At 47.1% G+C, this 13275-nt stretch overlaps 1 protein-coding gene across 4 annotated transcripts in view; it reads right to left on the bottom strand.

The window, feature by feature from the left end:
- RRAGD (Ras related GTP binding D) overlaps positions 1-9481 on the bottom strand; it is a 36910-nt gene extending 27429 nt beyond the window's left edge. For 2 of the 4 annotated variants that reach the window (XM_081528548.1, XM_081528549.1), the window contains exon 1: positions 8696-9065. In XM_081528548.1, the coding sequence (XP_081384674.1) occupies positions 8696-8837 (142 nt within the window). In that variant the 5' untranslated portion in view covers positions 8838-9065. Of the gene's footprint in view, positions 1-8162; positions 8477-8695; positions 9066-9202 lie in introns of those variants that run through there. The other 2 variants (XM_081528550.1, XM_081528551.1) reach the window with 2 other exon arrangements.
- Positions 9482-13275: the final 3794 nt, after the last annotated feature.

The raw sequence follows: 13275 nt of genomic DNA, 5'->3' as shown, positions 1-13275 counted from the left end.
CTGCTTTGAAAAGAGCAATGAGAGGGCCATTATGTATTTCCTTATGTATTTTAAGGAACTACAGAAAAAATCTGGGACTAGAGCTGGGACCCCAGAAAGGGCTCTTTAAAAGTGTCCCTGGGGGTTTGCAGGAAGTTGCCAGAGTGAGGTGAAATTTACAAGAGGGCAGTTTGTTCCCGTTTCATAAAGGTTCCCTGAACGTCTGCCAAGTTCGACAGGGCTGAGCCAGGGGCTACAGACACAAAGAAAAGCTTCATTTCTTAGTGATCAGAGAGGAAAATAGACAAGAAAACCTGACAGCTTTACAATGCACTGCTATCTAGGTGTTATGGGTTCAGCAAGAAGGCTCCCTGGAGAAATCACATCTGAGTCTTCTAGGCGAGGAGGCATAAAAGAGATGAATGAGGGAAAGGTTGTGCCAGGAAAAAATCTAGACTTCCTGGAGTATAAGGAACAAGCCTGCCCACTCTCCAGAGGCCTCCCCTAGAACTCAGAATAAAATCCAGATGCCTTCTTTCCCTAAAAGGCCCTAGGTGGGCTGCCCTCTCATCCCATTCCTGGCTCACCCTCCCTGCTGCCCTCTCATCCCATTCCTGGCTCGCCCTCCCTGCCAGTTCCCTGTCCCACAGGCACACTGGCCTTCTGCTTCCTCACCTTCGGGCCCCCACTCGCTCCTCCCTCCACTTGGTTGGCTTTCCCCAGGCCTCCCCGGCTCTCCCACCCAGCCCAGGGGCAATTTCACCTCCTCTTGGCTCTCTGGGCCCCATCACTTCCTAATAGCCCTGTGTCTTTTTCATGGTACTTCACTATACAAAATTAACTTTTTACTTTATATGTTTGTCTTGTTTGTTTTGTTTATTGTCTTACACATACACAGGCAAAAAATTTGGTAGCACGTGGTGTGAGCCCAATAAATACCATTGAATAAATTAGTTGATAGAGAGGTTAACAGGCTAAGTCGTGAATGAAATGCAGGGAACTTTGGATTTTACTCTGAAAGTGATGAGGAAACCACTAAGGATTTTTAAGGAGAGACTAACAGGATCAGGGGCTTCCCTGGTGACTCGGTCAGTAACGAGTCGGTCTGTATCATAGGAGACCCAGGTTCGATCCTTGGGTTGGGAAGAGCCCCTGGAGAAGGAAATGGCAACCCACTCCAGTATTCTCGTCTGGAGAATCCCATGGACAGAGGAGCCTGGAGGACTACAGTCCATGCAGTCGCAGAATTGGACACAAGTGAGTGACAAACACACACACACACACACACACCATGATCAGGAAGGGCATTCCGGAGACTCACTCCACTTAAGAGGGTCAGTGTGGGGACTGTGAAGAATTCTAGAATAAGCCACTATGGCTTAAAAAAAAGACTATTTTGAGCTAAAGTCACTGGAGTTCTTGAAATCCCTTTTTTGAGCAAAGCAGATCCTCCCCCAAAGAACTCAATCGTCAAAAATCTTCTCCCCAGGAGCAACTCTCATCTTCTTTTTTTGGAGACTGAGACAAAAAGAAGTCAGCTACACCCAAACAATGTCACCAAACCCCTGACCCTCATCCCCTTTGAAGTCACTTTTTTCTCTCAGAAGTGTCCCTCCACCCCTCCTCCTCCTCTCCTAAGATGGTATATAAGTCCCAAATTCTAACTGCCTCCTTGAGTTGAATTTTTTGTGAACTCACATGCATCAGTACTTAACTAAACCTATTTTTCTCCTGTTCATATCTTTTGTCAGCTTAATTTGCAGGACTCTAACTCAGAACCTAAGAGTTTTTCCTCCCTGACAATGAGGAGGAGGTTGTTCTAGAAACACAAATGAGAAGAATTTGGAAATGGGCAGAAGGAATGGATCCATGAGAAGCTTAAATTCACTCAATACTACTCAGTGATCCTCTGAACACAGGGGACAAGGGAGAAAGAAATACCAGGTTTCCAATCTGGAAGATCAAGTGAACAAGGGCCCACTCACCAAGTTGTAAAGGCAAAGAGGCTGAAGAGGGATCTGAGGTCATTGAGTCCAGGGTGTCTATTGGCCTATGGCTCAGATGAGGACAAGACTGGGGCCCCAGAAGGCAATACAACTGTGAAGGTGCAGGAAGGTTTGAAGTGGTAATGCAGGTTGCTGAGACGGTCCACGCTTTGTTGGTCCATTTTTTCCCCTGATCTTCTTAGCTGAGGGTGACGGCACATTGGAAAAGTTTGAGCCTTGTTTACAGTGAAATGGCTCAAACCAACCTGTTGCAACCTCTTATCACCAAGAGTTACCATTTACGGACCACCTAAAAGCACACAGTGTCATCTCTAATCCTCAAATTGATAACGCGCATCCTTTGTCAGATGTGAAAACTAAGCCCTCAGTGTTTACCATAATAAACACTCAATAGGCATTCACTGGTTGGGATGATGAAATGAAAGTGATTGATGGGACTTCCCTGGTGGTCCAGTGCTTAAGACTCCATGCGTCCACTGGGGTCTTGTTGCAGAACTAAGATCTTGCATGCTGTGTGGTGAGTGAGCAGAACGTGAACTGAAACTTTAAGAAGAAACTCCACATCTGATTTTGGCCCAGCCCAGCACTTAGGTATCAAGAGGGTGAGTTTTATGCCCAAGTAAAGCTTATCCACTGTGGTCAGGGGCACTGAACATACCTATCTATCTTCCACTGGGTCCTGATACCCGATTTCACAAACAGCAGACAGAGCTTTATAACTAGACTGCTAGGGATCCCAGGGAAACTTAGTCACTGAAGGGGTAGCATTATAGGGAGGAGTTATCTAACTGGGCCTTGTCAGCCTTGAACACCTTCAGGTTAATGACTTAACCCTGAAGTGGCAGAGCCCTGTCAAACACTACAGAAGGGACAAAGATGGATCAGGGACTTGGGGACTGGGCTGTGCGGGGGGCCACATCTGACTGATCCTGTGGGCTGGGAATGTTCACAACAAAGAAGGGACCAGAAATCAGGAAAATGGGAACTGAGGTTCTGGCAGGGTTGACCCTGACTTTCTGGGGAGGACAAGGCATTGTATGAAACGCATTTCCTAAATTCTGATGTATCTGACAACTAAGAGCTATTATTATTATTGAAAATTCTCCAAGAGGTGACACCTTTGAACAGACCCAAAACTGGAAAATAAAACAAAGATTTAACGAAAGGATTAGGATAATGTGGTAGCAAATGGAATGGTTGAAAAAGTACCGTGTTAGTGCCAGAGTGGAGTAGAGTTAGTTGCTCACTCGTCTCTGACTCCTTGTGACCCCATGGACTGTAGCCGACCAGGCTCTTCTGTCCATGGGATTCTGTGGAAAGAATACTGGAGTGGGTTGTCATTCCTTTCTCCAGGGGATCTTTCCGACCTGGAGATCGAACCTGGGTCTCCTGCATTGCAGGCAGATTCTTTACCACTGAGCCATCAGGGAAGCCCGTTAGTGCCAGACTGGGGTTCAAATCCAAGCTTGCCCACTTACTAGCTGTGTAAATGCCCATACATGTATCAGAGCCCACAAGCCTTTATCTCATCTATCAGTTTCTGTCAGAGTGTACTCACACCCACCCACACACCCATTGTTCTTTTTTTCTTTCTCCCCCAGCCCAAGCCTAGGTAAGGAAAGGGTCTTTTGTGTAATGTGACCAGTGAGAGGCTCATTCACCCTTGAAGAAAAGTTAGAATGTCTTTGCTATTAGTATTCTGTGGGGTCCACAAGGGCTTAAGGTTCTACTGATACACATTTATGGTTTTATGAAGAGGCCTTGGGATTATTTCTATTTGCATCATTATCTGTAGTCCTTTATATTTCTGATCAATGGAACTATTTACACATTCAAGACCCGGAAGTCCAGTAAAATTCCAACCCAAGTAGGAATTAAATATACGAATAGTATTTTAATAAGAGAATATGCAAAAAATGATGGAAGATTTACTCTCTGTCTTATCAACTGACTACTTCGTAAGGAAAACTAAATGCAATCAGAACACATATTTTCAAAGGCAGAAAGGGTTTTGAAGGTGATTTTTATTTATATGTGAAGATCAAATCTTTCTCAAATCCTCTCACATCACACTGGCAGGTGACTAAAAAACATGATTCCATATACGAATATTTCCTTTACATATGTATTCAATAACATTTCTGGGAATTCCCTGACGCTTCAGTGGTTAGGACTCTCTGTGCTTTCACTGCCATGGCCCAGGTTCAATCCCTGGAGGGGGAACTAAGATCCCGAAAGCCATGTGACACATCCAAAATAAAAATACAAACAAAATATCTCTAATGTGTTCTGACCTACCCATGCTTCTGCAAGAAGGGAAAAGTATTCTTGTGAGCTTTTCATTTTTTCCTCCAAACTATCACTCTGAGAGTTATCGAGTTTATTTCACACACGGAGAAACAGAGCTGGAGTCTTCCCCAGAGGTCCTCAAGAGGAGAAAGTCCACCAGCAATCTGGGCGCTTTAGGCCAAAAGTGAAAAACCCTATTTGTCTTGCATGTCACAGCGGAACCAGGGAAAGCCACTGTCACAGAAGAGCTTTAAAGCCTTCTTTGAGAATTTAAAAGTTGCCTTTTTAAATTTTTTAAAATTTCTTTAAAAAAACTTTTTTTGTAGCACTTTGTGGCATGTTGAATCTTAGTTTCCCAACCAGGGATCAAACCCACATCCCCAGCGTTGGAAGCATGGAGTCTTAACTTTTGGACTGTCAGAAAGTCCCAAGAGTTGCCTTTAAAAAAAAAAAAAAAGGTAAGGAATACATGAATAAAAGAGGTAGAGAAGAAGAAAGAAAAATGAGCAGGGCAGAAGTGACCGTGGAAGTGAAATTATAGGATGGGAGTTGTGAGACTGAATAAAGCTGAGTGAACTCTGAGCCACGGCACCCCAGACAGAAAAAGATAACCCTTCAAACTCTGAGCCACATCCCTTATCCAGAACTCCAGAATTCACTGTTATTGCATATTTTTCCCATTAGACTACCCCATATCTGTTTTAATATTAAAATGGGAGAGATTTCTGGTAAAAGTAGAGGACCAAGATTCTATGACACCAGGAATCACTGAGACACGTTCACAAATATCTGATATAAAAATATGCTTTCTGACTATGTGTATTTGAATAAGCTCTGGGCCTAAGGTGTGACCTTGGTCACATCATTTTCAATTATTCGAGGCTTCCACCTCTTCCAACTCTTATATATCTCTGTATTTCAGAACCAGAAGAGATTAGCTATAGCCAGGGTTGTAGTCAACCTAAGTTGTTACGGACAAGAGAAAGGACTTATATTTCCATGAACCTGACCCTCTCCTAAATCTCTCTCAGTTCTAGCCTTGTGGCTGCAAAAAAGTCCCCTGGCATCTCTGACCCACGGATTCAGGATCAGAAGAACAATTCTACTTACTCTCAAGAAACAATGAAAAGAGATAACTCACTAATAATTTTAAATATTATTTTAAGAAAAAAACGCTGACTAATGATTAGTAGAATTGCCAGATTCACCACTTTTATAACCATCAGAGAAGTATCACCACCTGCTGACCCTGGATTTCTGTGTCTCCTGTAACCACCTAAACTGTCACTTCCTCAGACCCTGAGAGAGTACACAGGCTGCTATGGAAACAAGACCACACTTAGCTGCACTGTGGGTGAGCAGTCGTCTTAGCCAAATTTTCCTTAAAAATTGCGAGAGACTTTGGGAAAGAATAATTTCACTTTTGGATTAAATATGAGCATTTAATTGCTTTCCTTATAATTATAGTTTTTAAAGCACTGTAATTTACTAAAGACTTAAAGTCCATGTGTCTAAAAATAAATAAAAAATAAAATAACCATTATTTTTGGTGCAATTGTTTTTAACGGTTTAGTTATTGCAGCCTCCCTCTGGAGTTTTATCTGGAGCATGGGGGTTGAAGGTGAGACTCATCTTATCTCTAATTAACGACCCTGAAAGGGGGGGGTGTTCGGAAGTGGCCAAATCGATCCTTAACAGAACTAAAGTACCTAAGAACACTCCTGCTACTCATGAATAAAATGTGGAGTGTAAGCCAAAGTAGTTTAGTTTAAGGCTCACCTTAGCTACACTAACATTTTAAAACTTATCATAATGTAGTAAAATGTACGAGGCAACTCAGTTTAAAAATAAGATGGAGGGTTCCTTGTAAGACCACGGGCAAATAAAAATCACACAACCCACCTTCAATCATCTTCTTTTGCATAGATAGCAATGCTGGTCAGACCTGCATGCCACACACCAGGGCAGAGTTCTGAACCTCATGGAAAAAGCCCCATGTCACTGTGAAGCTCAGGCACCAAACCAAGTCCATTAGGAAGGTTTGGAATTCATTAGAGAGATGCTTTGCTCATGGTTCAAAGTGCATCATATTCATCTTTTCTCAGAGAAAATATGTCCTCCTCTCCAAACCCCATTTTCCACTACTTGAGTTTGTAAATATAAAATCTACCCCAAATACCAAATAACACAGGGTTATAAGGCAACACAGGGCCCAGGGCTCATTAGAAATCGGAATGACCATCTGGTGGCACCTTGATGCCTCAAGAAAGGAAGACCACAGGAGCAGAAGTCAGGACTCCCAGCCTCCAACCCCATCCTGACTCCCAGGGACCATATCAGCTGGCATGACAGTTGTCAGGGACAGTCCTTGCTAGAACTGCTGACTGAAAAAGCGAATGTTCTGATAGAGATTCTGCATTCAGGCCTAAACTCCCAAATCAAGCCAGCAACACTTGGAAAGAACAGGAGCCCAAGATAATGGAGGAAATCTTCAGAGAACAAACCATAGCCACAGCAGAATCAGGTGGAGAGAGGCCAGGCTTCATTCAGGAATGTGTGCTCCTCTCACCACAAAAATATACTCAGTGCTTTTAATAGCAAGATTCCAGTTTGATCCCAAGAACTCACAGGGGAAGATTCTGATACATTAAGCATCAGTTACAAGTGGGTTTACCTTGGGTTAGGAGCAGTGGGGCGCATCCTACATCTGGCTCTGGGGTAGCCCTTCCTTCAGGAAATTCCTTCCCCTCAGCTAAAGTGTTAATTTCACTTCAAGTCCCCAAATCAAAAATGCAAAGTGCCCCTTTAAAGAACTGCAGGAAAAACAAACAGGCCCCAAGCATTTCCCGGATCCCAGTCTCCAGCCCCCAGGACAATATCAAATTACAGGGTTTTTCTTCCCTAATATAGTCTCATTTCTTTTCCTTTTTTTCCAGAGGCTCACAATTGCACCCTACTGTGTCTACCCTTTCCAACACCTTGCAAACACATTCCCATTCCGAATCCCTCCGGAGCCTCCTAAGAATCTAGGGGAGGAGCTGACAAATGCAATTTGAATAATAATGAAGCGACTGAACAATTTAATTACCAAAGGTAGCCCTAGAGACTCCAACAAAAGGATGGAAAGCCTTTATCTATAAAAATGTGGCCACCTGCTAGACTGTGCGACCAATTATGGGGAATGCAGAAGAGAGAGGTGCACAGGTGCGCACAGAAGTTTAAGCAATTGAAGAATTAGCACAAAACGTCTCTAGGGACTGGTACCCTGAAAAAGCGTGGCTTGGAAAGCTCCTTTCTCATCTATCAGGCTCAAGACTAACTTTCTTCCCTTTCTGATTCATTGAAAGTAGCACCTACTGTAAGTAAAAAACTGCCCTTCTACCTCCCAGAAAGGCTTTGTTTGTATGGAGAATTTAAAATAAGTTCAATGAATTTTCAATAAAGGTTCTTCAAAATCAAGTCGAGAAAGTACTATTTAATCCCTCCTACAATTTCTTTAAAGTGAACACTCTTAAGTTCTTTCTTTAGGAAGCTGACAGTTTCACCTAGATGTTGTGTTTACTAGCTTTATTCTACTGACCTTTCCAAATGACCTTACAATAAAGGACTTTTTCCTCGCTTTGGCGGGAACGAAAAAGATGAATCTTTCTGGAATCCTAAAAGGCTCTCAACTTCCTTAGGCTTTAAGAATTAAAATGCAGGAAGCCCCCACAGGCTGGCCAATTGCTAAATCCCGCTTTTTGAAAAGGAAACAAGAGTTTGCTTCTAAGTGGCCCTGTATTCCCCCGCCCCGCGCTCACTCCAGGGCAGGCGCTGCCATGCCCAGGTGGTGACACCTAGCAGAGACAAGGTGTCCTAACAGCCGTATTTGCCTGGATCTCCGGATACCTGCGGCCACTCGGCGACTCCCTTATCACCTGGGCGCATCTCCCAGCCGCTCCACCGGTGCCGCCACGCCAGCCCCTGGGCCCCTCCCGCGGCGACACGGGGCAAGACTGACACCCGCAGCTGCCGACGACCTGCCAGTCACGCTGCCGCCGGCTGCCTTTTTTAGCCTTGACATCTGACCCCGGCTTCGATAGCAGCACTCAGGGAGAGGTCCCAGGCGCGCCGGGCGGTCCCTCCCCTCCCCAACCCCCAGACCCTATGGAGAGCTCGGAACTGCCCGAGAGCGCGCGTTCCTACAGTCCAAACGCCTCCTCTTTGCCCTCTCCACCGATCCCGGTCCCCCAGCCGCTGCCTGCACCCGGGCTCCCCCATTTTGCAGCTCGCGATAGCTCCTCCAGCGCCCCTGCCAGCCCCAACCCCGAAACTCCGCTTTCCTGGATCCCTTCCAAGTCCGCGGCCCGCGCGCCCGGCCAGGAGGGGGTGCCGGCCGAGGTCCTCCGGGCGGGGGGCCGAACCGGGAACCCGACGCTCACCTCCCTCCTCCGCCCCGCTGTCCGGCTCGGCGTCCGAGGAGTCGGGCCCGTCGCCGTAGTCCGCTAGCCCCACCAGCTCATCCTCCTCCTCCTCGTCGTCCTCCTCCTCCTCCGGCTGCGGCTTCCCCAGCACCTGGCTCATCGCGCCCACAGCCGGCCGTCCCGGGGACGACGGGGGTCCCTGGTGGGTGGGGGGGTCGGCCAAACCTCCTGGCCTGCGGCTCCCAACCTATTTCTAAATTGAGGTTTTGTCCCGAGGTCCGTGGGCGGAGGCGGGGACCGCGCTTCCCCCCGCGGCGGTCGGCGTCCAGGTCTGGGTCCCGCGGTTCCCAGCGCGCCCGGAGCCCCCTGCCCCGCCCCGCCTCGCCCCGCCCGCTCTCCCGCCCGCCGGCGGAGGAGTCAGCCGGAGCGCGGCAGTTCCTCCCCCGAGGAGGGAGAGAGAGACTGCGTGACCCAAGTCACCTGACACACAGTCACACACTCACACACACTCACACACACACATACCCCGCATGGGCGCGAGCGTGCTTTCCCGGGTGCGGGCACCGATCGTGGGGCGCTAGGCCGAGGCCGCGCGCACACACACTGAAGGGGGAGCAGGGCTGCGCGGGGCCCTCCACCCGCCAGAAGCGCGCACACACACGCCGGGTACTTGGGGCCCCGGGACCCGGCGCAGTCACCCACCGCGGCTGCGCGCCCGGGGCCCCCAAGCGCCCCTCCTGCACGTGGTCCACGCACAGGCGGGGGAGCTGGCGGCCCGCATAGCGGGAGGACCTCTCCCCGCCCACCTCGACACACACACACCCCACGTTGGGCGGCCTTCTCCCGTCTTCACTCCTGGGCGAGGGTTCCAGTCCCAAGAGAGCTCCCCCCGCACAACGCTGCTGCGCCCGAGACACCTCTCAGAGCCGCATGCCTAGAACACCCCGCGGATGCTGAAGCGCCCCAAGAAGAAAACTCGGGAGAAATGCACCGCAGAGGCGGCGCTGTCTCCATGGCAATTGCGTTTTAGTGCGCATTTGCGGTTCAAAGTGCTTCCCGCTGAGAAAACCTACCTACTGTAGTCACTAAGCAGGCCTACCCAGCTATAAACATTTCTGAAAAAATAACATGCCTCGTGGCTGACTAGCCTGAATAATTCCTCTGCAGCGTTTGGGGGAAGGTCTCAGGTGTATGATACACTAAGAGGCTCTTCATAGCCACCTCCTCCTATCTCATTGTTGCATAGGCTGTAATCCCAAATCCCAAAATAAAATGTTTCAGGGTTTTTTTTGAGTGGGGAGAGAGAAGGGGTAAGTGGCGAGGGGAGACAATTCTCGCATAGGAAAGCAGCAGTGTGGGGGTGAGACTAAAACCTGCATTCCTCCACAAGCTTTTCACCACAGGACAAACTGTACCCGCCCTTTCTGGATACTGCAAAAAATCACGTGGGTGAACTTCCTTCTGTCAAGCACAACGAGAAGGAAACCAGCTGGCCAGCAGGGTGACCCAGATCCCACAGGTGCCAGCAGCTCAGCAGGTGGTGTGAGAGAGAAGAGGAGGAGAGAGCTGAGGCTGGAGGCTCTGAGGGCCTCAGGGTGCTGCCTCTGTAGGGAATTCGGATGGAGAACCTACTCTATGCTAGGGACCTGGGCTCAGCGGTGAGGGTGAGGGCCTCCATGCAGGCTCAGCACAGTGTTCCTGCCCTGGAAGAAATCCCAGTCTAGCAATTGAAGACTCCTGTCCTGGATTTTGTAGTAACTATACGTGGATGCAGCTACACTTTCCAGGAGGTGGCTGCTTCTAATCGGGAAAGGTCCTGGAATTTTCCAGGTGGAAGCAGTGTAACATGTATGGCTGTATTAGTCAAAGTCCTTCCCAGAAGAAAAATAGACTGCACAGGCAAATATTTTAATTTAAAATGCTTTTTAAATTAAAAGGGACAATTTACTAGGATGTGGACAGACTTGAGGAATCCACACAGGGATTAGTAACAGTGAGAAGAGATTATCACCCCTAAACTAGTAGATGTAAAAGAAAAGTCCTGGACAAGGGGCCCCAAACAGGAGTTATAGCTGATGAGAAAGCAGCCACTGCCGGAGTCACATTGTGTTAAGGGGACAGCAGTGGGAAGGAGTACCCTGACCTCTCTCCCGTTCCATTCTCCAATCTCCTGCAAGAGCTTTCCATTGGCCAAAACCAACTGGATACTAGAGGGCTGGAGAGCCTGGAACCTAGTCCAGGACACAGAGATAGGGTAGGGAGGGCAGAGCGTGGGTTCCAGTCGTGGGGTGAGGGCAAGAAGTATACCCAGCACAAGCAGGTTCTATTTGCTCTTATCAGAGGAAATTATTTAGGGGCAATTTTCCTAGTCTAGTTTCATTCACCCTGTTTAATCCACATCTTCCTCTGTACCTGGGAGGAAGGCTCTTACAGAGTGGGTTTAAGACTTCCAGTTATCCCAGGACAAATCACCAGCCTGAGGAACTGTTGAGCTGGCCTGATTCAAACTGCAGAAGGATCTACAAGTCCAGAAGCCAGTCCAAGGTCAGCCCAGACAAGTAGGACATCCTTTGGGCTGGGTTGCTGAGTGTGTGTGCCCTGGGGACCCAGGGATTCAGGCAGGACAATTCCTAAGCCAAAAGCCCTTCTTTGCCTGAGACCAAGAAAAAGCAAGATACCTGAGGGTCCTCTCCCTTCCCTCAAATGAGAGATCCTGCAAGGGGGGTTTATAGAACACCAGCAGTAGATTGGAGCACTATTCTCAATAGAACATTTGAGAATTAGACCTTTCTTGAGGAAAAAAAAAACTATCAAAAAAATCAAAAGTCAAATCCTCAGTTATGCTCCACCCAAAGGTAGATAAGAGTCATATAAAGGTTTAAGAGATTCAAATTCCCTGTCCTGAAATTTCCCTGGTGGTCCAGTGGTTAAGAATCTGCCTGCCAATGTGGGGGGTGAGGGTTCGATCCCTCATCCGGGAAGATCCCACATGCCTCAGAGCAACTAAACCCGTGTGCCACAACTACTGAGCCCTCATGCCTAATGGCAGAGTAGCCCCTGCTCCCTGAAACTAGAGAAAGCCTGCATGCAACAACAAAGACAACAAAGACCCGGCACAGCCAAAAATAAATAAATAAACATATTCACTGTTGCTTCAGAAATGTACAGTATTGACGAAGTTTGAGCAAACAGAACAGGAAAAATCTTTATTGCTTTTCTTATTTCAATACTGTCAGCTTTCAAATAAGAAACAGGTTGAGGAAAGAGTAACATGGAAATTTATATTACCGTATGTAAAATAGCTAGCAAATGGGAATTTGCTGTATGGCTCAGGAAACTCAAACAAGGGCTCTGTATCAACCTAGAGGGGTGGAATGGGGAAGGAGATGGGAGGGAGGTTCAAAAGGGAGGCGATATATGTATACCTATGGCTGATTCATGTTGAGGTTTGACAGAAAGCAGCAATATTCTGAAAAGCAATTATCCTTCAATTTAAAAAAATTAAAAAAAGAAAAAGGTTGAAAAATATCTTAAAAGTTTTTAAATTGTAAAAGTAAGTGTGTATGGTTTCTTTCAGAATTTAAATAAAAATGGAAAGATGGAAAGACACTGGGACTTCCCAGGCGGTCAAGCTGAGCTTCCGAACTTCCAGTGCAGAGAGGGGTGCGGGTTCGATCACTGGTCAGGGAATAAGATCCCACATGCTGCACTGCACCACCAAAAGATTTGTTTTAAATGAAAGACACTAAACACTGAAAGCCTTTGAGACACTCAGTGTGGGATCTCCTCAGTGAATAGGCTACTGCCTTCATCACTCTGGCCTGGAACTCAGGCTCTGTGCTGTCTTCCTGGGAGAGCGTTCTCAGGAATGTGAGGATTTGTCTCTGAAGGTACTCATAGTTTTCGCTGCTGTATGTAACCATGGCAGGTTGCCATATACTTGATAGGTACTTAATAAATGTTTATGAAATGAATGAAAGAAAAGAAGGGAGGAAGTTACACAGTAGTCTCTGCACAGACCTGCATGTTTTTGAGAGAAACTTCAGGAAGCAGCGGAAGTCAAATTTTTCTACTTAATCTGAACTCTGGGAAATGCCACAGTGAGGTAAAATATGAACTACGTACTACAAGAGTGCAACTAGGCTGAGCGCAAGTGCATCATGCAAGAGATGATGCCCCTCAGGTCTTCATCCCTTCAGGACTGCCTGAAGATGTCAAGGGATTATAGTACAATGATTATTAAATGCTTATTCTATTTTTTCTAGGGCTTCCCAGGTGGCACCAGTGCTAAAGAACGTGCCTGCCAATGTAGGAGACGCAGGAGACACGAGTTTGATCCCCGGAATGGGAAGATCCCTGGAAGAGGAAACGGCAGCCCACTCTAGTGTTCTTGGCTGGAGAATCCCGGGAACAGAGGACCCTGGTGGGCTACAGTCTATAGGGTTGCAGAGAGTAGGACATGACTGAAGCAACTTAGCACACATTTTTGCTAACCCTTCCTAAAAAACTCTTTAACTTTATAGCATCATGAAAGAGGAGCTTTATCTTTTGCCATAATTTTCCAACTAATATTTATTATTTTCCATGAATAAGAGGCA

The sequence above is a fragment of the Giraffa tippelskirchi genome, chromosome 9 (assembly GCF_054371585.1).
Source record: "Giraffa tippelskirchi isolate mGirTip1 chromosome 9, T2T-mGirTip1v1.2.pri, whole genome shotgun sequence".
In the NCBI taxonomy this organism is placed as follows: Eukaryota; Metazoa; Chordata; class Mammalia; order Artiodactyla; family Giraffidae; genus Giraffa; species Giraffa tippelskirchi.
Note: the sequence above shows the minus strand (reverse complement) of the source record. Positions and strands in the feature narration are given on the sequence as shown.